The sequence below is a fragment of the Papio anubis genome, chromosome 2 (genome assembly GCF_008728515.1).
Source record: "Papio anubis isolate 15944 chromosome 2, Panubis1.0, whole genome shotgun sequence".
In the NCBI taxonomy this organism is placed as follows: domain Eukaryota; kingdom Metazoa; phylum Chordata; class Mammalia; order Primates; family Cercopithecidae; genus Papio; species Papio anubis.
Window position 1 is genome coordinate 140519371 of NC_044977.1, and position 24950 is coordinate 140544320.

At 36.9% G+C, this 24950-nt stretch overlaps 2 protein-coding genes across 8 annotated transcripts in view; one reads left to right on the forward strand and one right to left on the reverse strand.

Moving 5' to 3' along the window:
- Window positions 1–24950, reverse strand: part of MED12L (mediator complex subunit 12L) — a 341626-nt gene that overhangs the window by 43857 nt on the left and 272819 nt on the right. For all 6 annotated transcript variants that reach the window (XM_021934743.2, XM_021934738.2, XM_021934742.2 and 3 more), the window contains 13 exons: window positions 23851–23964; window positions 20645–20844; window positions 16921–17109; window positions 16259–16333; window positions 15956–16143; window positions 14947–15108; window positions 12906–13017; window positions 10350–10439; window positions 9209–9318; window positions 8875–9010; window positions 7907–8068; window positions 5000–5362; window positions 3040–3196 (listed from right to left, as the gene is read on the reverse strand). In XM_021934743.2, the coding sequence (XP_021790435.2) occupies window positions 3040–3196; window positions 5000–5362; window positions 7907–8068; window positions 8875–9010; window positions 9209–9318; window positions 10350–10439; window positions 12906–13017; window positions 14947–15108; window positions 15956–16143; window positions 16259–16333; window positions 16921–17109; window positions 20645–20844; window positions 23851–23964 (2058 nt within the window). The remainder of the gene's footprint in view (window positions 1–3039; window positions 3197–4999; window positions 5363–7906; window positions 8069–8874; window positions 9011–9208; window positions 9319–10349; window positions 10440–12905; window positions 13018–14946; window positions 15109–15955; window positions 16144–16258; window positions 16334–16920; window positions 17110–20644; window positions 20845–23850; window positions 23965–24950) is intronic.
- The window catches only part of P2RY12 (purinergic receptor P2Y12), a 46410-nt gene continuing 29756 nt past the window's right edge, over window positions 8297–24950 (forward strand). Inside the window, exon 1 of one of the 2 annotated variants that reach the window (XM_003894951.5) lies at window positions 8297–8412. The gene's annotated coding sequence lies outside the window, so the exon portion shown is untranslated. The remainder of the gene's footprint in view (window positions 8413–24950) is intronic. The other variant, XM_017955787.3, reaches the window with a different exon arrangement.

Below are 24950 nucleotides of genomic sequence, written 5' to 3' on the forward strand. Positions count from 1 at the left end.
GAGATTTGCCTCAGTCATCTTCTTCTATTTACAAAGTCATTCAGCAGCATTTGAAGAGCATTTGGAAAAAACCAGAAGTAACACATGGCAGGGTAACTTCTGTTGAAGCAACAATCGGAACATATATTACGTGTTAAGAATTACGTATATTAATATGTAAAAACAGATTCATTTATAGAAAAGGGAAATTCTTTTTAAAGATTAAACTATAATCTAATTTTTTAAAATTTTCCTAACTCTATGATCTTGTACCTCTGGGAAACTATCAAAATAAAATATTACAAATATGGCTGAAGCCCTTTGTATACCTAATTACTTTCCTCACTGATTCCTACCAAATGCTATTCTGAATCTGGAGTTTACCATCCTATGCATTTCTTCACAACTTTATCACACTGGTGTGTATATATGAGAAAGATTAGGGAAAGATACATATGTTTTTGTATGTGAGTGATGGTGGGAGATTGTTTTGCATTTAAACCCTATATGAATGGAATCATGTTGTACATACTGTCTTGTAACTTTAGAGGATGCTTTTTTTTAAATGAAAATAAATTCGCTCATATAAATCCTCAAAAATAATTTTTTTTCAAAATTTATTTATTTATTTTTACTTTCTTTTTTTTTGAGATGGAGTCTCGCTCTGTCACCCAGGTTGGAGTGCAATGACGTGATCTCGGCTCAAGCAACCTTTGCCTCCCAGGTTCAAGTGATTCTCCTGCTTTGGCCTCCCAAGCAGCTGGGATTTCTGGCATCACCATGCCCAGCTAATTTTGTTTTTGTATTTTTAGTAGATAAGGGATTTCACCATATTGGCCAGGCTGGTCTTGAACTCCTGACCTTAGGTAATGTGCCCGCTTTGGCCTCCCAAAATGCTGGTATTACAGGTGTAACCCACCATGCCCAGTCCAAAATTTATTTTTTAAATGCCATCTCATACCTAAAGTTCCTCAACTTACAAAAAGCTTTCTATAGTATTCTACAGGGAGAGATTATGTGCTTTTTCAAAGTAGTAAGCTTTCAATTCACAGACAGTCCTTGTGTGTCAGTATCTACAAAGAAACTTCTACATCTCCAAAGTTTAAAATGGCCAAAAATTCACATGGACCTTGGCATTAGAAAGAGGCATTAAAAAGAGGAAGTTTAAAAGGATGGTGATTGCATCCTTCTTTTCCACTCTGAGTCCAGTTCGCAGTCTATATTCATTCACTCAACAATCTATTTTAAAGGCCTACTATAAAGCCAGAGGTTCCTCTAAGTTCTGGGGATACTGCAGTGAACATAACAGAAAAAATATATCTGTCACGAGGCTTACATTCTGGGAAGATAATAAATCAATAAGAAAGTCAGATATAGGCAAGTTAGATGCTATAGAGCAAGCTTGTCCAACTCATGGCCTGTGGGCTGCATGCGGCCCAGTATGGCTTTGAATGCAGCCCAACAAAAATTCGTAAACATTCTTATAACATTATGAGATATTTTTTGTGATTTTTTTTTTTTTTTTTTAGTTTATCACCTATTGTTAGTGTATTTTATGTGTGGTCCAAGATAATTCTTCTTCCAATGTGGCCCAGGGAAGCCAAAAGATTGGACACCCCTGCAATAGAGAAACAGAAAAAAGAGAGAAACAGAAGGTAGAGGGAAGGGGTATGGATTTACAATTTAAAACAGGTTAGTGAAGGCCCCAGTGAGAAAGTAATGTGACCAAGCCCAACGGAGATAGGCAGGAAGTGATGTAGATATCTGAGGGAGAGCACTGCAGGCACAGGGGTCAGCAAGGACAAATGCCCTGAGCTAGGAATATGTGAAAATCACTTACTGAACATGTCTGCAGGGTCAAGCTACCTTCAAAAGGCTATATAACTATTACACTTTACTTTTAAATCTTACATATATACATGTGTGTAACATAAACTTTATTTCATCTTTTAAAAAGTAGGTATTTTGCACGTTTTGGTCACTGCAATATCCTAGTATCCAAAACTGGGTCCACTATATCACGAAGCTCAATACATTCTTGAATAAATAACTGAATCCTCCACCCTATGGGAATAGATATTAGCATATTCATTTTACAGATGACCAAAATGAGGCACAGAGAAATTAAGATTTGGCCAAGGTTATGTAGCAAGAGAGTGCTAGAACCAGATTTGAACCTAAAACTCTTAACTACCAGACCAGTTCCTTTAACCACTAATTTAGAGGACAAAATATGGATTTCCCCCTGCTATAAGCCACAAATGAAACATTTTCTTCCACAGACCTCAAATGTCACACTCAAGTTATAATAAAAATCACAATAGAAAATTTTAAAAATTATTTGTTAAAATGGCACAATAAACCTCTAAAATGAGTGAGATTTGCCTCAGTCATCTTCTTCTATTTACAAAGTCATTCAGCAGCATTTGAAGAGCATTTGGAAAAAACCAGAAGATCAATCTAAGCTGAGAGATTTCAAATAATTTAAACATGCTAAAACATACAATGTTTCATATAGAAAGAAAATTGAATTCATTTCTAATTAAGAGATGTTTTCATTTAGAAAATTTTCATTTGGGATGAGAAATCTACATGGGCTCGAGCCAAAGCAATACTAAAATCAGGAACATTTTGTTTTCCTTGTTGTTACGTAAATCTTGCTGAATCAATTTTCTTAGCTGTCATGATAATTCAGAACAATAAAAGACACTGTGCAATATTGTGCAATCTTTTAAAATGCCAATAAGAATTATATCTGATAAAAATACACACAAATTTTACAACATAAAATCTTTATCAACTTTTATATCTTACAGCTTAGAATCACTAGCTAATTTCCTTTTAACACTAAATAAAAGTTCCAAAATCAGTACATAAACTCGTGATTTAACCTATTTTAGAAAAGAAAGAAAAAATTTCTGTGTGAAGGGAGTTACAGAAATGTCAACTGAGCACTCAGTAGTTGAAATGTCCAAGTTTTGTGGAGGTTTCAGGTTAAAAGCTAAGAGAACCACAAGCTGTTTTTCATCTCTGAGTGATCCGTGCTTTCTCGTCACATACCTGGAGTAAGAGATTGGTTCTGAAGGAAAAAGCCGGGCTGCTGGGGCTGGCCCACGAGGTTGTAACCCCACAAGGTGGACTGTGGATGGTGCATCATTTGGGAGGAGATAGGCGAGTAATTAGGAGGCACTCGGTATATGTTGCTCTGTGGATATTCCTTCAACACAAAGTTTTTAAAAAAGTTACTTAACTACACATTTCACACAGCTAATTAATGCAAATAACTTCAGTAAGCTATCTGAGGTACCTTCTATCCCAATGTACAAAGTTATTTTTTATAAAGGAGAAGATGGAAGGAAGAGTGTTAATAAATCCCCTGGAAAATATTCATTTGAGGTAAACTTTTCCTTGACTTAGAAAGTGCTTGGCTTGCATTGGGCAGAGATGGAAAAGGATCTCTTCTGAATTCTATTTCAAAAGACTACAAGTGTGTCAGGAATACCAATACTAAACGACACTCATCACTGAAAAAGCACCTTCGGTTGCTAAGACTCCTGATAATTTCAACTTAGAACGCCTTTTCGGTATCTTGGGTCTGCAGAATTATACCAGAGAGCCCTACAGTGCTTCAGAACCACTCCTTGGCCAAGATGGTATTTCACTTGCAATTTTCCAGATATCATTCTAAAGAAGTAGACACTCCCCTCATCCCCCATGCTTCCTCTTCTTTATAGTAGCTGCAAAGCCTCCAAGGATCACACCTGAAGGTCTCAATTTCCCAACCTTCCCTCCTCTAGTCTAGCCCTAGAGGATGGAAGAGAAACAAAATCTCATTTCCCTGCAATTTTACCAGAGTATATCTCATTGAAAAGAGGCAGCTTCAGGAAGAATAGAGGAAGAGGGGACATGACCAGAATGACTTGGGGAGCAGGATGGGTTTCAGGGCTTTTGCATCTGAGAAGAACAAAAGCCCATCCATATGGACTGACAGGCTGGAAACCCCAAATTTGAGGAAGTTTCAGTCTGGACCATTTTAAACATCCCTTCAAGGCAAAGGAATATTGGTAGGAAGACTGAATCAGAAGAGGGTACTGATGCTCAAGTGGCATCCTAAAGTGGTGGTGGTCATTTCTAGAATAGTATTAATCACCAAGCTATCAGCTAGGAATAGATGTATTTTAGTTCTCACACAGGTAAACATAACCAGTCATGAATATCTGAACTAAATGGTGAATATTTCTTCCATTGTGCAGCAAGAACGCCGTGGAATTTCATTTAAAACGTCTCAAATCCTCTATCAAGTATTTTCCAGGTTTTAATTTAATTTAAATAGAAAGACATTTTACGCATTACTTCTCAAGGTTTATAAAATTATTTCTAAATTGCCATCAAACAGATTTCTGTTGTAATTAAAACATTGTTATATGTGGGGAACACTAATAGAGAAGCAAGAAGTAAAACTATTTTAAATTAGGTTTATTTTCATCTTTTATAAAGCCTAAAGCATGGTACAGAAGTAAAATATATAGGAGGGTAAGATGGAATAGTAAAATATAAAATCTCAGGAACATCCTATTGGCTATGTTAACTCCAACTTTTATTGAAGAAAAAGCAAATAGAGCTTTCAATGTTTATTTACTGAAGATATCAACCACTCAAAATACAATAAATATTTTAGACATAAGTATGTGAGAGAATGGGATTGTATAGTTCAAAAAATTGAAGTTTCAAACCCGAGGAAATTGGGAGACACTGAAATATTAACTAAATATCACAATGGAAGCCTACAATTAAATAAAAGTATTAAAAGTGGAGGAGGGAAAATCAAAAGCTTTAATCTTGTTGTCTGTGACAAGTCACTGTGTGCCATTTAGTTAATTACTGCAGAAACCTGTTAGGAGAACTGTCATAACAAAACTTACCCTGCTCTTGGTAATGTTTCAAGGGAAATGATTTGAGCACGAGTAAATCTCATACTAAAGGCTAATGAGCCAGGGTTCTCCTTCCTTCCCCCACTTACATCAACTCTTGAGCTAGATTTCGTCTTGCGCTTTCTTCCCTTTGTTTTCTTTTCTTCATCTGTTGTGGTTTTTCCCTGATCTGACAGCTCAGCTGACTTCCTTTCTGGTTCCTGAGAAACTGGAGATGTGGGCTCTTCCTCTTCCTCTTCAGGAGGCAGGGGCAGTGGCTGGAGGTAGTAGCTGCGGGGCTTGGGCATGGGGTGTGTGTGATACAGCAGGAGGTGATGCTGCTCCTCGTACTTGATTACTCTTCGGTCCACTCGGACTGTCCCAAACCAGGCCCAGGACAGAGGAGCTGGGTTCTTCTGACCCTCAAACAAGTCCCACGGGGACACCTTCTGCTTCGTAGAGACCTGGAGACCCTGTGGGAAAATAGCACTCTATGACAGCACACTCAGATATTTTCCTTATTCATAGTCCAGGCTTGTATGGAACAAAGATTCAGGGAACATTTTGGCTGGCATGAGCCCTAGAGAACCCGAGAATACAGCAGAGAGCATTACACAGATACATCACTGGAGAGCAGTGGCTAGAATTCAGACCTTTGTAAGCACAGTTCTACAGTTCTTTATACCACATGATGCTCTGTTTAGGCAACACAGGCAGTCTAGGATATTTTATTGTCAATACGTATTTCCTCTTTTTGCTAAAAAAAATTCTAAAAGTTTTTTGCTAAAAATTCTAAGACTGCAAAGTTAATCTTACTAAATTATAACCAGTTCTAAATCTCTGTAATATATTTGTAAGTTTTAAGATAATATGAAATTTAAGAGTCAAGTTATAGTCAACCTCTAAATGGGTTAGTATTAAGTTCAATCTAAATCTGTATGAACTTGGTTCAATATGGGAGCCCTGTACTTAATAAGCCATTCTCTCAATATAATATTATTATTAGAGAATTAAATTGTAGCAGCAGGAATAAGTAAAGTCTGTTAACTCAAGCTTATCTTTACTGACTCCAGAAAAACAAAAACAAAAACAAACTGTTACCCTGTTTTTATTCTTAACATTAATTGGTGACATCTCTTGGTACTTCCCTTAAAATGCCAATTTAGAAATACTTTTCCTTAAATGGCCCACCAAATAACTACTTAGTCATTCCCTAAGATGTGAGTGTCACTGTTGTAATCTATACTTATTCTTTTATGAGTAGCTTCATCTAAAACCAAAGTTCAGGCCAGGCACAGTGGCTCAAGTCTGTAATCCCAACACTTGGTGAGGCTGAGGCAGGTAGATCACCTGAGGTAATGACTTCGAAACCAGCCTGGCCAACATGGTGAAACCTCATGTCTACTAAGAACACAAAAAAAGGCTAGGTGCAGTGGCTCACGCCTGTAATCCCAGCAATTTGGGAGTCTGAGGCGGGTGGATCACGAGGTAAGGAGTTCAGGACCAGCTTGGCCAAGATGGTGAAACTCCGTCTCCACTAAAAATACAAAAATAAGCCAGGCATGGTGGCAGGCACCTGTAATCCCAGCTACTCAGGAGGCTGAGGCAGAGAACTGTTTGAACCTGGGAGGCAGAGGTTGCAGTGAGCCGAGATCACGTCACTGCACTCCAGCCTGGGCAACAGAGTGAGACTCTGTCTCAAACAAAACAAAAAAAAAACAAAAAAAACAAAAGTTAGCTGCGCCTGGTGATGCATGTCTGTAATCCCAGCTACTCAGTAGGCTGAGACTGGAGAATTGTTTGGACCCAGGAGATAGAGATAGAGGTTGCAGTGAGCCAAGATCGCACTACTACACTCCAGCCTGGGAGACAGAGCGAGATTCCGTCTCAAAAATAAATAAATAACAAATAAGTAAAACAAAACAAAACCAAGGTTCAATTATCACCTGTAAATTGACTGTTTCCCAATATTTGTCTTGAGATGAGAACTTTTTCCTTGGTGTAAAAACCACATATCCAAATGGATTCCAGATGTCTTACTACCAGGAAGTCCGCTGACACTGCAAACTCAAACTTGACCATGACTTTAGCTTTTTTTCTTTACACAAACTGGTATCAGATTCTCAGACTACTCTAAATTCCCTGGTAAATCTGATTCTTTCATGTCTTCTTATAAACTCTCCCTTTATTTGTACCACAATTTTCCCTACCTCCCAGCTAACTCTTAATCCTTCAAAATGACTCATGTCAATTTTCCTGGGGACCCTATTCTATCCCCTAATACTGTCTCTGTACCATGACACACAAATCTCATCACACTGTAATTGTCTGTCTACTTCCCCCTTCACGGTAGGAACTCTTTCATCTTGGTGATTGTGGAATGTCTGTGGTTGCTTAATGTTCATTAAAAGAATAACTGACCACTTTTCTCAAACAATTTTTATTCGAAATAGCTTACTACATGAAGGTTTTCTTTTTTTTTTTTTTTTCCCCCAGAGACAGGGTCTCACTTTGTTTCCCAGGCTAGGGTGTAGTGGCTATTCAGAGGCATGAGCCTAGCACATTGCAGCCTTAAACTCCTGGCTTCAAGCAATCCTCTTGCCTCAGTCTCCCAAATAGCTGGAACTAAAGACATGCGCCACCATGCTCAGCTTACAAGAAATTTTGTATTGATAAATGTATTCTGCTTCTCAATCTGAAGTAAAATCAGAACTTATTTTTGCTATTTTTTTTTTTTTACACTAAGCTTTTACTTAGTTTCTCTTGGCATGTTTCAGAAATTTACTTAAATTCAGGGAAACATTTTAAGTCCTTTAAACATATAAAATGAAGATCTTCAAAGATATGACTTCTTTATATGATAATGCCAATGACTAAGTACACTTAGAAGACAAGCATAAGCCTTAAAAACATCAACAGCAAAATTGAGATATTTTATATATCCTATGGTAAGACAAGAAAAAGTATTTGATTTTTTGTAAATAAATGTATATATGAGAAAAAACATTTACTCTTGCCTGTTTTTTATCTATAGAGTCAAATCCAGCAATTTTGTTTCCTTTTGTGTCAATCAAGGAACCCATAGGTTCACAAGTGATGACATCACATGTCTGTTTCGGCAAAGGTAGTAACTGTCGAACTTTGTCAATACTTTCTGATCGCTTGTCTCCTAGCTCTTTCTGAAGAAAAAAGAGAGACAGAGTGAGTGAGTGAGAAGCGGGACAGAAATTACAATGAAGGCAAAAGTTAACCAGAAAGAAGTTTCCTTATGAAACATTTCCCTTTTTATAGCTTAGCGCATGTTCTTTAACCCTGAACATGGTCTACAAGGCAGTTCCAAATAGAGTAGTGAGTGTTTCATTTCTTCTATTTAAGTAGAAAATAGAACACATACACAAAGGCACTGTTGTTACACAACAAACATCGTAGTGCTGAAATGACAAAAATCCAGGGTAGCAATCACAATCAGAATGCAGGAGCTGCAGAACAGAACACTTTCTCATGTCCAGGGTCAGATTACAAGGTAACCATTGATTTATTTGATTGGTAATGCATCAGATTTATTTGTTTTCTTTTTGCACTGTTTTCTTACAATTTTTTTAAAAGATTCTGTTAGTGGTCAAATGAATCGATTTATAAATATCAATGCAGATGGTTTTCAATTACACGTGCCAGTCCAAGCATAGAGTTAACCTAAATCTATCTAATGTTAGTATTCTGGTTATACATTTAACAGTGGATTTCTAAAGTTCTTTTAAAAATTAAACATGTTTTATAATATAATTTTAATAAAAAATAATCAAGGTTATGTGCTTGTAACTTCTGGGTACTGATAAGGTTAGGTGAAACAAACAGCAAATAATCACATTAAATTAAGTTGAATACAATTAATAACATTTAATTTAAGGAGTAGTAAATTAAAATGCACTAGATAATAAATCCATGAACAACTTGAGCTCTTAATACAGGCTGATCTCAAACTTACTTTCAGTTTCTTTACTAAATTCATGTATGCACGCTTATTCTCTTCAGATCCCCCTGGGGATGCATTTGATAGGTCAGAGGCTAATGTTCCATTGATTAAAACACCCAGCATGTCAAGAACTGTTGTGAATAATTCACTAAGAAAGAAAGAAAATAATTGTTTTCATCTTAAAGTGAAACTGAAATACACTTATTTAACTGAGTATTTTTATTCAAGGCACAAAATTTTTAATAGTATCCAAGTAAATAAGATGTGGCAGAAATCGTCATCAGTATATCAAAGCTTATACCATGCATACATGTAGCAAGATAAATGTGAAATGACAAAAACATACTTGTTAGTGTGCATGTCAACAGTTCCTGACGTAATGATCTGAAGGAGTAGGAGGGCCCAGTCTGTAGTCCACTGGGTGCTCCTCTGCACCGTGTCAAACATTCCTCCTACCTAGCAGATAAAATACAGTAAAATATTTGCATTCTGTAAAATAGAAAACAACATCCCATTGCTTTATGTGGTCAAATTTTCATTGTTTTTTCTTTAAAAAAACAAGGGATGCTCTAGTTTATAGATTATCTTATCTTTTCTCTCACTTACCTACATGTTTATCACCATTTTTAGTTCTTTCAGCACAGTTCATTCAAAATTAAATAAAATGAAGAAGGGAAGTGAGTATCTGAATGTGGGCACCAATAAACTTAGTTTTCTTTTGTTCCAAATCTTTTATGATGTCCATTTTTATGATGCAATTATAGTTGAATTAAACCTGAATAATGCCAAAGTCATGTAATTCAATTATCTGCAACTTTGTGTTTGCTGTACAATTACTATTGAATCTAAGCCTGCTATCATAATACCACATGGAAACATCCACTAGCACAGCAGTGATGGGCAGGAGGCTTGGCCCGCACGCCTACCAGTTCACATGTTGGGACGAGGTTAGAAACAACTGCAAAAGTATCAAGCAGGCCATCCCCATAGAGGTCTGCACTTGGACCTGCCTGATGGGAAAAGAAAACTCAAAGAAGTGCACAATATGTGAGAAATTTTAAATTTCTTTAAAACTTCTCTGTGGGATTTGTCTTTATAATCAGTTTGATGGAAAGTTGGACAAAACTTTGAGTTAAAAGACTTTTTAAATGGTTTTAAATAAGTATAGTAGAAGCTAACACTTATAATAGTCTTCTCAGATCTACGCTTAGCACAAACTGAAGAGAAGGAAAGATTCACTAGGGTAGAGGTAAAGAAGGCAAATCAAAGCTTAAAATACCTAGCACTGTCTGGAAGTATGACCAGACAGGAAGGAAAGCAGCAAGGGAAACAGAAGGCTTTAGAAACAGGGAAGTAGTTACAGAGAGCAAAGAGTGGAAGGCCTCACCTTGTAATGCAGACTCTGCATTTAGGAGAAGTGGAAAGCTGGAGTTATTTTCACATGTAGATATGTTTAATGAAGGGAAAATACTAGAAATGTCTCTTACCAAATTTAGGCGGAGTTGCAATGCTTCGTGCATCATCTGCCGCGCTTTTATGTCATCTTGGTATCGTTCTTCTCTCCAGTTACTTAAAATCTAAGATCAGGAAAAAGAAATCTTTTTCTCTCCATTAAAGTTTAATTTTTCTCTCAATTAAAGATAAATTGAGCTTTATACTGATAACAAAAAGCAACTTCTTATCTTTAACAAATTAAGAAACAAAGCTAAATAAAATTTTAGCTTTCTTCTTCCTCTATGCAGACAGAAATCTGGCTAGTTATTTTGCATTTGCCCATCTAGGTGGAAGAAGAAAATCTTATATAATTATATAACCTATGATTAAGTCTGGGAAAATGCTTGAGAGGGCTATCATATTTAGCATTAATAAAAATTTTAAAATACATTACCTCATTGGTCTTATGAACAAAAACACTGGAGAGACAGAATTACATTTTGCCTCAGTCCTGTGTTATATTTCTAGGGACTTGCTGTGAATCCTAGCAAATGTATTATTTTGATGTTTTATAGAAGAGAAGGTCTGCTATCTTATGTATGTGTCTTCCTTGATAAAGTGAATGCACAGTGCTTTGAAAAACATGGCATTGTAGACATCAGTCAAGTGGCTTATCAGTTTATAAAGTGGGCTGCTTCTTCACTTCCTCACTGACTCATACTAATGCTGGAAAAGGAAAAATTTGCTTAGGAAAGGGAGCCACAAGTGGGCAACACCCTAGAATCAGATGACATGAGCAAAAAAAAAAAAAAAATTGCAATTCAAAACAAAAACAAAAAACCACCAACAAAAACCCTACCATGCTCTGAAATATGGTCGTTAATGACAGTCATCTTAAAAGAGTTCAAGTGAATCACATGCAGAAGTACTCCATCCCAACAGATGACCTGTAAGTACCCTGCATGGTGAGATGAAAGCACTTCCTAAATCTCATCAAAAGAAATGAACCTCTCCTCAAGGCTGGCTTAAGGGGGCAAGGCAGTTAACTAAACAAGCTCTCATGGAGTTCAAATAATAGTAGTGGGACCAATAAAACTAAGTGTAACAAGTGATTTGAGGCATGCAATGGCATAGAGAATAGCTATGCTCCTACTTTTAGAGGGTGATCAAGGCCTCCCGAAGTAGTTAACATCTGAACAGAGACCTGAATGAAGGAAGGGAGCAGGCCATGCTAATATCTGGAAGTGAATCTTTCCACCAAAAGGTAAGAAAAGATGCACAGGCACTGAAATGAGAATTTGCTCAGCAAGTTCAAGGAACAGCAACATGGCCAGCCAGTGCAACAACAGTGGAGGAAAGAGGGCCATGACTGGTAGGAGACAAGGTAGACGAGAGAGCCAGTGTCAAATCATGCCTGCCCTTATCAGCTAGAATTTTTATATTAGGTATACTGAGGTAATATGTGACTTACATTTAAAAAGGTTCACTATGACTGCTATATCTAGATCTTTCATATCCAAAAGGCGAGAAATGACAACAGGATCAAAAAAGATTTAGTGTCCTTGTCCATGTCCATCTAGTACCATTCAAGGGAAAGACATGGTGTCACAGAAACACAGCGCCACAAGAAGGGGTCGATTAGGCTCTGCATCAGGATAAAACACCTCATAAGACCAATCTATCCACTTTATTAATTCCATGCTCTCCAATTTCTACTGTGAATGCTCAGTCTCCTTATAGTACATAGATGCAAGAGCCCCAAACAGTGACCAGAAGAACTGTGTTTGGTGAAAAGGCAATGTCCAAATTATTTCTAAATAAACCAATATGCCTTCTGATTTATTTCTTGTGTATTTGGTTGGCATCAATAAAACTGAGTTTCTGAACCTACAGATTTCAAGCTGAAACTGTGCCTGATAATGTGGCATCCAAGCTTGAGGAGCTGGACTCACTGCCATGTCTACTGCAGCATAGATTCCTCCAGGTCCTCTCCTATGAGGCAAAGTTAGGAGAGGGGCAGATACTTCGAAGTTATATGCAATATGTAAAATTTTACTTTTATAGGCTGTACATATTTATTGTACATATCATTAATATAAAGTTGTTAATCTTGTGGTGTCTAGAATGCCAGGTAGAAGAACAGGGCATGGATTGTTTCCCAGCATCTTCTCAAAACATTTTGTACCCTTATTAGTTTTTTTGTTTGTTTGTTTGTTTCTGTTTTTTTTTTTTTTGAGACGGAGTTCCACTATTGTTTCCCAGGCTGGTGTGCAATGGCGCGATCTCAGCTCACTGCAGCCTCTACCTGCCAGGTTCAAGCAATTCTTCTGACTCGGCCTCCCGAGTAGCTGTGATCACAGGTGCACGCCACCATGCCCGGCTAATTTTTGTATTTTTAGTAGAGATGGGGTTTCATCATGTTGGCCAGGTTGGTCTCAAACTACTGGCCTCAAGTGGCCCACCAGCCTCGGCCTCCCAAAGTGCTGGGATTACACAGGCATGAGCCACCTCACTCAGCCCTTTTTAATTTAATTTCAGTATTTGAAAGGCAAATAAATGAATGCCATTAGAAAGATATTTGCCTGGCTTAATATTATACTATACTTTACCTGGTTAACTTGATTCTGGAGAGATGTTAGGAGGCCTTCCCTTTGTTCATCTTGTCCCTTAAGGCAGGTAAGTACCAGTGAGAGGAAGGGTTGTTGACTCAAAAGAGACATACTACAAAGGAAGTAATAACAGCAGATCTAGTTAGAAATAATGCATTACTTCCTCTGGCAACACTCATTTCTTTGCCTCACTATTAGATAAATAAGGGAAGTGGTAAATAACCAAAGGCTGCTTGAAAATTTAAATCATACCTCTACTTATAAGATTAAAAGCCACTGTAATGCTTCTAAATCATTTGGTATGCTCTAATTGCCCTCGAAGCCATTCTCAAACTACCATCAATCCATACTGTACATGCGCATGCCAGGCAGTGAGGGTAGAAGACAGTGAATTCATGTTCTACATCAATATGCAGGATTTTAAAACATACATCAGAAAGAATATCAATTTATACACAGGATAAAATTAAAAATTTTTTAAGTTCTCACATAAAACTCTTATTTTAGAGTCTGGGAAAAGAGGCCTATATGTCTGTTGAGCTTGTTTTGGGGTTTGTTTTTCAGCACATTTCCCAAGACCAAAAAGCAGCATATTAGTAGAGCTAATATAGCAGCCAGGACTGATGATTCCAAAAACAGAGTATTTGCTAGCGACCTCTAGTGTGCAGCTCCAACACAGCCCACAGGCTCCAACACAGCCCGCAGCCTCCACTGGTAGAGGGGTGTCAAGGTATTTGGTTAAAAATTCTGTTTTAAATTGGCATTTTAACAAAATGTCCTCAATGAGAAAACAATCAACAAATCATATTGACAAACAAAGCACCATGTTGGAAAGAAAAATTTCTTAAAATGAGACCTAGGCCAAAATATTTCAATCAGCATCATCCTACATGGGCAGAATGAAGAGCCCCTGACGTGGGAAGAGCAATCTTTCAAGTCTCTTCAATGCCATCTGTCCTGCCTGTGGGAAGTGAGGCAATGCACATACACTCAACTATTAGCAAATATGATTTGAAAATTAAAATTATGCCTTCTTGTTGGTTAACTAATGCTGGCCAAGATGGTAAAACAACCAGATGAAAAACAAATACAATACATACAATGCTGGGTCTCTACCAAAATGTACTGTAGTTAAGAGCACAGGCTCAGAAGCCAGACCTCCTGGATTTAAACCCAGGCTTTATGTCCTTCACTGTGTGTCCTGGAGCAACTCATGTAACCTTTAAGTGCCTCAGTTTCAACATGATATAAAGAAGAGAATGAGAGTACCTACCACATGATTGCTATGATAATTTTAAAAGCTCATAAACATAATGAGTTTTAGAGAGGAGTTGCCATTTTGTAAGCGGTCAATAAATGGTGGCTACTATAGTATTATTCATTAGTGGACAAGAAACCTATATGCTTAAAATATTGTTTTTAATGGAAGAAATTGTCAATTTTTTTCCTTTACTCCTAGGTTTCATGGCATTTGCACATTAGGGTGAGGTTTTGTTCTTTCTCAGTAACACAGTTTTCAAATATAATTACTTGAAACCTTTTCTTGGGTATAAAATAAATTAAGAAAACATTAGTAGTGGTACCCTAGGAGTTTTAATGTCTAGTCTAGAACAGGAGTCCTAAATGTTAAAAATATGAGCAACTAGTTCAGACACCAACATGCCAGAATTATACATTATATTTATTTTAAACATAAATACCTAAATAATAAAAAAAAATTAGAAATAATTAAAAATAAAATACAGGGATCAGGTAGCTATCCAGATCTGATTCATTTGGTCTAAAGTGGGTCTCAGAAATCACTGTTTTTAACAGTTCAGCAGTGATTTGGATATAAAGACAGAATTGAGAACTAATGTATTAAGGATTATAACCTGAAACTTTTTAAGAAGACAGCCTTGCCTAACAGAATATTTCCAGTTCCATTGAAAAACTAAATTTCAGTGGACCGTGGGTACAATGACCACACGGGTTTACAGAAAGTGAGACTTTCTCAATTATTCTTTAAACTCTCACACAGACGCACATCTTCCAGTCACACCTTTTCTGTTTCTGTCTGTCCCTTTCCTTTTTGGAAGAAGAACCCAAGTGCTGTCCCTTCTCCAGCTCTTCCCCAGCAGCTTTCAGCACTCTTCCTTGCACAGAAGTTGGCAGCCTGGCAATGAGGGGGGCCACCAACCATACGCCCCTGCGTTCGGAGGAACTAAAATCAGAAACAGGTGTTACACCAGAGAAAGCATCCTTTTCCCCGCTCTCACAGTTATAACAGAAACTCCAAAGCAAAACTTTGATGTATGAGACACACAGACTGTTTCAAAATTTCCCTTTTATTTCTGTATTATCTTTCCTTTTTCCGAACACTAGGCATTTGCATGAGCTTTCCACCTAAGCTTACTGAAAGCAATAAAACATGCAGTTCTGGAAGGATATTGTAACTAAACTGATTTTAATGTTTTCCTATGACCCCCTCTCTGATTAAAAACAATCACTTTGTCCAACAAACAATACATTTTTCTGTCACAGTTACAATATGAAATACTATATGTAAGCATACTAATAGCTAATTTTTAAGGTTTAAAATTCGCTAGTTATACTTTATGCCAAAATGATGAAATACAAATCAATCTGCCTTTCACGATTAAATAATTACTTTAAGATTTCATATGCCTACTGGTTCTAATTCTGCACAAAAATTATCAGGATATATTTTTGCAAAATGATAAATCACTAAAAATGGTGGAAAAAGTGTTTGCCATATAATGAATACCACATAACACAGTAGACCAAGGGACACTGAAAGCATGAACCAAACCTGAGTTCACCTGCAGTTTCAAGGTGTTTAGGCCTACTCCATCAAATATTCCAAATGCTAAGCTATCATCCACCCCAGCTTTACTCATTAACTTATTAAAATAATGATAATCGTTACTTACAAGTAACTATGTTCTTCACATTCCCGGGACTTAAAGAAAAATCACTGTGCTACACAAAATTTGCCGTTACTTGTGAGAAATTCATGATAGATCGATAAAAACAACACACAAAAATACCTTAGGAATGTCTTTATTCCATTCTGTCTTGTGCTACTTGTATCAGCACTTCCAATACTGTTTGGGTTGAAGAGGCTCATGCCAGAATTAGAAGAATTATTTAGGTCCGCAGACTGCTGGAATACCTCTATTGTTGCCTTTGCAATATTGTCCAGTAAGTTGTTCATTTCGGCCACAGAACCAGAGCCCTAGAGTTAGATATAAGAATACTGGCACATATGTGTATTCCTTTATCCTCAAACATCAACGTGTTTTGCTTTTTATAAAATTTCATACAGAGATAAGCTTTCAATACAAACTCACAGGGTCCTTCAAGCACTGTTTGATCATTAGCTGGAGTTCTAACCAGGACTGCCTCAGTGTCCACTGCTCAAGATTCTGGGAAAAATGGAAAGAATTAAAACATTATGGGTATCAAATGTGTTAAAATACAGTAATTCCTTACAGTACTCCTTCTCTGAAGAAAGAGCAGAATAATCATACACAATACAAGAATTCATATGAGTCAAAAGGTTCCCAGTCTTGTTGCATATATATTCAGTAGCGACACAAACCAACAAACAGAAACATTAATTATTAATAGTTAATATTGTGCCTGACTCAGCTATACACTGAAACTAAATAAGCATTTCTCCTTTCAAAATCTATTTAACCAATCCCATTCCAAAATGATTTCAATATTCATTTAATAATATATTTAACATAGCCCCTCTCTGAAGCATATTTCTCATGTAAATACAATACTGACTTAAAATAGCAATATTTGTTTGATGATTATATACAATTTGCAGCATGTATATCCACCCAAAAATAAGGTATGTCAATTCCACAGAAAATGTGGGGAATAAAAATCAGAATTAATTGAAATCACGAATTAGCAAGGACAAAAAAAGAGAGAAAGTAACTCTTTGTATAATTACAAAGAATTTGTCAAATGATAGAAACACAATCTGTATACGACTGACCTGAAGAATACGCTTAATGTGCTGTCTTTGCAGGTTGTCCCCCTCGGTACATTCTTTAATGCCATGAGGATAACAGATAAGCTGCAGTAATTTCTGTGCTTGCATATTTGAAAGCACAGGGTCCAATATAAGTTCTTTGTCTGTACATAATCGTTCAGGTTCTTTTAAGCAATGCTCTCCTACCCATTCCTAAAAATAATAGGGCAATTAGACTGACAGGCACTGGCTTTTGGTATATATATGCAATATGTACTAAATCCACAGTGCATAATTAAACATAAAACTGACAGAAATTTTCCAATTTAAAAAATTACATAAAGTAGGTAGAAAAATTTTAAAAACAAAATTTCTAGCATTTTGACTTCTAAAGAATACAAACTAAAACCTTGCTTAAAAACATTTTTTTAAAGAGAAAAAAGAAAAGGAAAGACAATAAAGAGAATATTAGTATGTTTTTAACTGGAAAGTGAGGTCTTGCTGTAGGTACTATTTTGTGACAGTTTTTTCTAACTTGCTATGTAACGTTCTTCATAATTTTCATGGAAAACATTGTACTATCTCACTGACTAGATAGAACATAGTATAACAAATATTTAGAAAACTATCTTCCATTTTGATACTATTATGAATAATGTTATCATTATAAATAAGTATTCATGCACATCTCTTTTCTATACACTAACTGTCAGGGTAATTTCATAGAAGTGCAATTGCTGGGTCTAGTGTGAGTGGGGGGGGCTATAGATGCATGGGGCTAATGACCCTCTGATGAGTTTCTACCAATTTAAACTCCTATTGCCTTTTCTTTATCATTTGTTTCAAAGGCAAATTATTATACTAAATAAAGTAAGGAATCATCAACAGTAACAGAGCCCAATTTGAACCCAGATCTATTTCGGGTGAAGTCTGTTTCTTTTTTTTTTGTTGAGATGGAGTCTTACTCTGTCGCCCAGGCTGGAGTGCAGTGGCCAGATCTCAGCTCACTGCAAGCTCCGCCTCCCAGGTTTACGCCATTCTCCTGCCTCAGCCTCCCGAGTAGCTGGGACTACAGGCGCCCACCACCTCGCCCGGCTAGTTTTTTGTATTTTTTAGTAGAGACGGGGTTTCACTGTGTTAGCCAGGATGGTCTCGATCTCCTGACCTCGTGATCCGCCCGTCTCGGCCTCCCAAAGTGCTGGGATTACAGGCTTGAGCCACCGCGCCCGGCCCAAGAAGTCTGTTTCTTAACCACCATACCAGTGGCTCAATGCTGGTTGTCCACTAAAATTACCTGATATCTTTATAAAATTCCATGCCCAGGGCCCACATCAGACTAACTAAATCAAACTCAGGTGGTGGCACCCAGATATCAGTAATTTTTTTAGGCATCCGAATTGTTTTAAATGCCCCAGGTGATTCCAATATGCACTCACAGTTGGGAACCAATGCACAATTGCCTCTCAATACTTATATGACTATGTAGCTAACTTTTACCATAGTTATAACATGCCTGTAAAATACAAAAACACGACCCAGTTGATATGAAATCTATAGCAAAGTACAAAATAATATATAAGGTATGTCACTTTTTCGTATAAGAAAAGATAACTTCTTAAAAAATATATGGGAGGGAGAATAAACCAAAAAATAATAAAACTGGATCATCTGGTAAGAAGGATATGGGAGGGAAGACACATCTTTGAGTATACTTTTTTGTATAGTTTCATTTTTGGAAGTAAGCTATCCTATAGACAGAGCTGGGGGCAAGAAAGGAACTTAAGGCAAAACCAAATGAACCCAGTTCTATTTCAGATAAAGAATATATTCAAAGGGATGGGAAAAGTTCCAATAATTTTTGAACACAATATTTTAAACCCTTACAGGAAGTGGAATTGCAAACGAATCTTCAGCTCCTTTTAGGTAGGTTTGTTCTTCCTAGTGGTATGTGTGTTGCATCTCTTTCTTTCTTTGAGACAGTGTCTTATTCTCTTACCCAGGCTGGAGTGCAGTGGCGCAATCTAGGCTCATTGCAACCTCCACCTCCTAGGTTCAAGCGATTCTCATGCCTCAGCCTCCGAAGTAGCCGGATAACAGGCATGTGCCACCACGCCTGGCTTATTTTTGTATTTTTAGTAGAGATGGAGTTTCACCATGTTGGCCAGGCTGGTCTCAAACTCTTGGCCTCAAGTGATCCGCCTGCCTCAGCCTCCCGAAGTGCTGGGATTACAGGCTTGAGCCACTGCGCCCTGACCTAGTAGTGTACATTTTTGATACTGTATTCTAATTAATCATTTTTTGACAAAGCACTGGATAGCACATTTAACATGCCCAGCCATGTGTACCATTTTAAAACTATTTCAGATGTATTATAGAATTAAACAAGTAAATTGATGTTTTTGGGAATCAGCATTCTTACTATGGAAGAAGGTGATACTAATATGAATTAAAGGAAAATACTTTGCGGGGTTGGGCTGGAATTGAAGGTATCAGTAGGACCTCATAAATATATATAAATATAAATTATATATATTTATGTGTATGGATATATTTTTCTTCCTAGCTTTGTCTGCAGATGGGTCCTAGAATTAATGATACTCCATAACCATGAGCATACATAATACCCAGATCTTGATTTGTAAGTACCATTCTCTGCTAAACAGAACCAAGGGCTCCTTGGAGGAATAGTTGATTCCAGGCCCAGGGCACAGAAAGTACAACATGGGCCAGAAACTATGAAAATACCATCTATTTTTTAAACGTCAAATGATGTGATAGACAGGATGAATCGATTCCTGCTGGACAAATCTGGGACAGTCTGAACATGAAAATAACAAAGTACAGTATATTATAACCCATATGGCTAATAAATAGATAAACAGGGGAGGAGGGCAGGCTCTTCCTTAAAACAGGACGTAGACTGATATTATGAAGGGAGAGGAGGAGCAGGGGGAAAAAAAAATCACCATTTTGCAACCATCATAGTAAAGACTAGATTGGGCAAGAATGAAAATGAATGCTTATGACGGGTGGGGGAGTTAGATGAGGAGAAGAAAATTTGCACTGTCTCAAAGTATCTCCTCAAAGATTGCTTATTGCAAGGGGAAAATTAGTAACTATACAGTGGGGAAATCTTGAAACTATACAATGGAAACACCTTAATCAAAATTAATACCACCCTTGAGGTGCAAATGGACATCACATGCCTTCAGACATGATTACCTGAAAGAACTCAAGATTACTTCTGTAGTATCTTGGCCAGGGATGCATAATCTGAAGCTAATCTACAGGAAACCTCAGACAAATCCAACAATACTGGGACAATTAACAAAATCGAACTGTGGCCTATAGATGAGAAAAAATTACTGTACCAAAAGCTAAATTTTCTGATGTTTAATAGCTATATTTTGGTTATGTTATGAAATAATGCAATATTCAAAAGAATAAAATATACAATCTACTCTTAAATGAATGATTCAGAAAAAAATAGGTATATGCACCCATATCTCCACATACAAATTACAAAGCACATGTAGCAAAATGTAAAAATCAGTAAATCTGTGTAAAGGATGGACATGAGTTTTTAAAAAATAATTCTGGCAACTTTTCAGCAAACTTAAAATTATTTCAAAATAAAGTGAGCAAGAAAAAAAGGACCACCTATGCACAAGTTTCCTACAAGTGTAAATAGCTCTCTCCAAAAGAAGAGTTATGTATTCAAAGTAAAAGGCAAATTAAATTAGAATACCTGTTGACAGATAGTCCTTAGTACGTATCTAGCGTATTCTCTTAAATTGGCAGTTTCAATGGAAATGCTTTTCCCACAGGATTTTGGATTTTGTGAGGCAGTCCAGATATCATCAGCATTCCCATCACATCGCAAACCTCTCATGGTGAAGTCATCATTCTTTAAAGAGCTGACACTGTTATTGCCAATTTTGGCATCTCCTAAGTAATAGAATCACAAAAGCAAAATCACAGAAGTTCAAAATATTGCCAAATATTTGAGAAGCAAATGAGGATAGCTTTCAGGGATTTAAAATATGTGAATATTATTATTATTGAATAGCCAGTAGTTCAGGAATAGAGAGAATGGATCAAGAGAATAAATGCATGAACCCAGAGAAGTTTTTATCAGAAATGGAGAAAAAGCAAGTTCAAGACTCAGTCCTTACTTTGTTTGTATAATTATAGTTTCACCAAACTTGGAAAGGCCATTATGAATCACACTAAATAATCACAGAACATTTGTTTCACCAATATTTCAAGCATGAATGTATTCAAATTCATTTGACTTATAGACAAGGAAAAAATGGGTTACTCACCCTTCTAGATGTCCCTTTTCCATTTCTTCTCTTACAATGACTTATTTTCTATCCATAGGTCAAGAGAAAAGTTTTGCCTTAGCCCACCTTACTATCAACTTCTTGACAAGAGAGATTTATTTCCCTGGGAATGGAAAAGGGCAATGCATACTAAGGAAGCCCTGAAAAGTAGGGCATTCATTGAATAACCCCTGTTTTTTACCTTCCTCTCTGTAACATACAAATAAGAAAACCTTACCTCGTAAATCTCTAGTATACTTAGTGAAATGAAGCTAAGGAAAGTGTTTTCTTTATAACAAAGTTCTGGGAAAGAACCTAAACAGAATGTTTGAATAGCTAGAAATAAGAAATCTCTAGCCATGAAAGACAGATAACTATCGTATTTTAAAAGTGAGAGAGTAATAAAAATTCAAAATAAGGATTGCCAAATGACAGCACAGCCTTCAAACTTTTGCCTGTTTACTCACAGGATCACAGGCCTTGACGAGAAAATTTCCTGGAACCAACACATGCTTTTACAGTAGGCCTTCACTGCCTGCAGTAAGTGGGCAAAACAATGCCCAAATTAATGGAAAAAGCCTTTTAAAACCCACAAGTCAACCAAGAAAAAGTTTTGACTTTGCTGAAAAATGGCTTAATGAGTATTTACTTACAAAATCTTAAGCGGAGGAGAGGAATAAATAATGAATTTCAATTTATCAATATATAATCATATGTTTCTCATTAAAATACAAACACAGAGAGTACCAACTTCACTTTACCCACAGGATTTAATTCAATAGATCACTTCAGGAGCTGAAAGAAAAGACTAAATTCTAAAAGTACCAAAATGTAGTATGCTTTCACTACCGTTAGGTGATGTAAACAACTACCTCTATACTTTGAGTTAAAAATTGTAGAAATTAAAAACCAAATTTGATATAATGGTCCCACCTCCCTAACTCAAAATATATCCTGGTGGATAGGAATTGAGAATTGGTTAGGGCATGGTAGGGTGGATAAATTACAGCTTCTGCAAATAAGAGAAGAAAGGAAAAGAAAAGAAAGAGAAAAAATCATATCTGCTAGCCCCATACCAGGAGATCCTCATTTAGTTTAGACGTTAGGATAACAGAGAAGGTATGAGAGTCTGTGCCAGACCTTCTGCAATTGCACAGACAATAGAATACATTGAGTGTTCAGTGCCCACCTGGCTCAAAGCTCTGCTGACATTAAACTGACCTGATCCTGACTTCTTAGACCCAGGGAATCCTCCAAATTACGTAAAGAGGTGGGCAAATTTTACTTAAGGTTAGACCAATCCTACAAATCATGGGGCCAGTGTCTAGAAGGTACTCACTTGGTTTCCGCAATTAACACATGCGTCACTTACAGATTCACACTTCCAACATAATTGTATTGAAAACTCATTCTTTGCTAGTTTCTCTGATGAGCACTAGAAATACCACAGGCAAAAAGCTAGTTCCTATCTTCATGGTCCCTACATTTATTTATTAAGTAGAACCGACCAACTGACTTTCCCTGTAAATATGATTACAGTAGGGAAATTTTACTCACTGAAATGAGCATTTAATGTTGGCTGTATAAATCTATAAGCCCCTACACTCAGAGGAGGCTGTGGTCCTTGATGTGGCTCTACCTTCCCTTTTTACTACAAAATTCACAGGCCTGTGTGTGTATCCTTTCTTAAGGTGAAGTTTTGATAGATGGTTTTTTGAAAATTCTGTTATCCTTCCTCATCATCACCAAAAAACATTTCCCAAGCAGGGCAAGATTATAGCCCGAAACATGTTATTTAGGACTCATCTAAAGAAATTCCTATCCATTCAGTAATTTCTGTTCTAATGAAGGGGAGCTACTTCTGAACATAAGAGTCAAGACAAAAGAAGGTACCCAAAGTTAGAATTAGGCAGTCTGAATTCAAGACTTTCTAATTATTCAAACCCTTTCTGATTTATAGAATAATGTTTTAATGTATTACCCTGGAAATGAAGAGAAAAGGCAGTGCTATTATTCCAGGAGAATACTTACAAATAAGGATGTAAAGAACATCTTGGACATTATGAATTAAATGAAAAAAAGTATTGTGAAATTTAATATTGATTTATCAATAATATCAACATCATTGCAACTACTGCATGGGTCACCAAAAAACGAAGTTAGAAGGAAATATACTTGTTCAGGGTCATGATAGAAGCAGAAACACTAAGATTAAAACTCAGACTTTCTGGTGTTCTGCTCCTGAAACATAATCTGGATAAAATGTAAATGTTTAGTTAGATTACCAAGTCATCTCTGTCTCTCACAAAGTGTGATTTCTGCCACCAAAGAAGGCAAAACAACCCTGTGGGTCTGAGGACCTATTTTATATCAGAATAAGACATTATGCCACTAAAACACCATACAAAATATTATATGTAAGTTCCCCCAGAGACACTGTAGATAAGGGACAGAATCTTCAGAGTCTTATGTATTTGGTCTAAGAGAAACCAACTAATTTTTCCAGGAGAATAAGCGATCAAACAATATCATATTTCCAATAATATTACTAGATTTAAATCTGAAAATAAATTATTTTGCCTTCATTTCTGGTGATTAACCAAGAAGCTTAGGGTCAGAATAATCTTACCAAGCATCATAATTGCTTTTAAGACAGCAAACACGGCTCCCACTTCAATGCTGTTGTGAGCAGCGGCTAAGAGGTGTCTATCACAAGATGATCTTATTCCAGGGAAAGGTTTGCCTACAAAAACAACAAATCTTTAACAGTCTCATCACCATCATTAGTAATGTTTTGTAATTATTTATAGGCAGTCAGCCTTTCACTGTTAGACTGTGGGTGCTTAATTGCCATTAGCTTGCTTTAATTGATGCTTCATGGATTCACTAAGAAACACTGCCAGTACTCCTCACTTATCCTTTTCTTGTTATTTACTAAAACAACGTCGTTCCTCCTCAGAGATACATCAACAAGATTAGTAGGACTTTCACATACTTGTATTGATTCTCACACAGATACATGCATATCTATATGGAAATGATCTTTAGGAAAAGACTTCACCAACGCCCCAAAAATTCTTACTTTATTCCTTCTACTTAGTACAAGAATAAATGAGGGCTGCGTGCAGTGGCTCACGCCTGTAATCCCAGGACTTTGGGAGGCTGAGGCAGGTGAATCAAGAGGTCAGGAGTTCAAGAACAGCCCGGCCAACATGGTAAAACCCCCATCTCTACCAAAAATACAAAAATTAGCCAGGCATGGTGGTGCATGCCTGTAGTCCCAGCTACTTGAGAAGCTGAGGCAGGAGAATTGCCTAAACCCAGAAGGCAGAGGTTGCAGTGAGCTGAGATCACACCACTATACTCCAGCCTGGGCGACAGAGTGAGACTCTGTCTTGAAAAAAATAAAATAAAATAAAACAAAATAAAATAAAATAAAACAAAACAAAACAAAATACATCACCATTGCCCTAAGCTGCTGTGGTGTGGTTCAGAACCAACACACACAGTATGTGAGAGGACCATGCTGCCCACCAGCATGGCTTGGCCTAAGAGCAGAGGTATTTTTATTGCTTATTAACTCTTGATTCGTATTTCTCAATACATCCTGATATTACACGGATAAAAGGTGCTGACAGCCCTCTCAACGAATGGTATCATCTCACCCTTCATCACCCCCAGGGCATGCCCAAAAAATTAAGAAGGCAATTACAGAAAGGGACAGCCTAT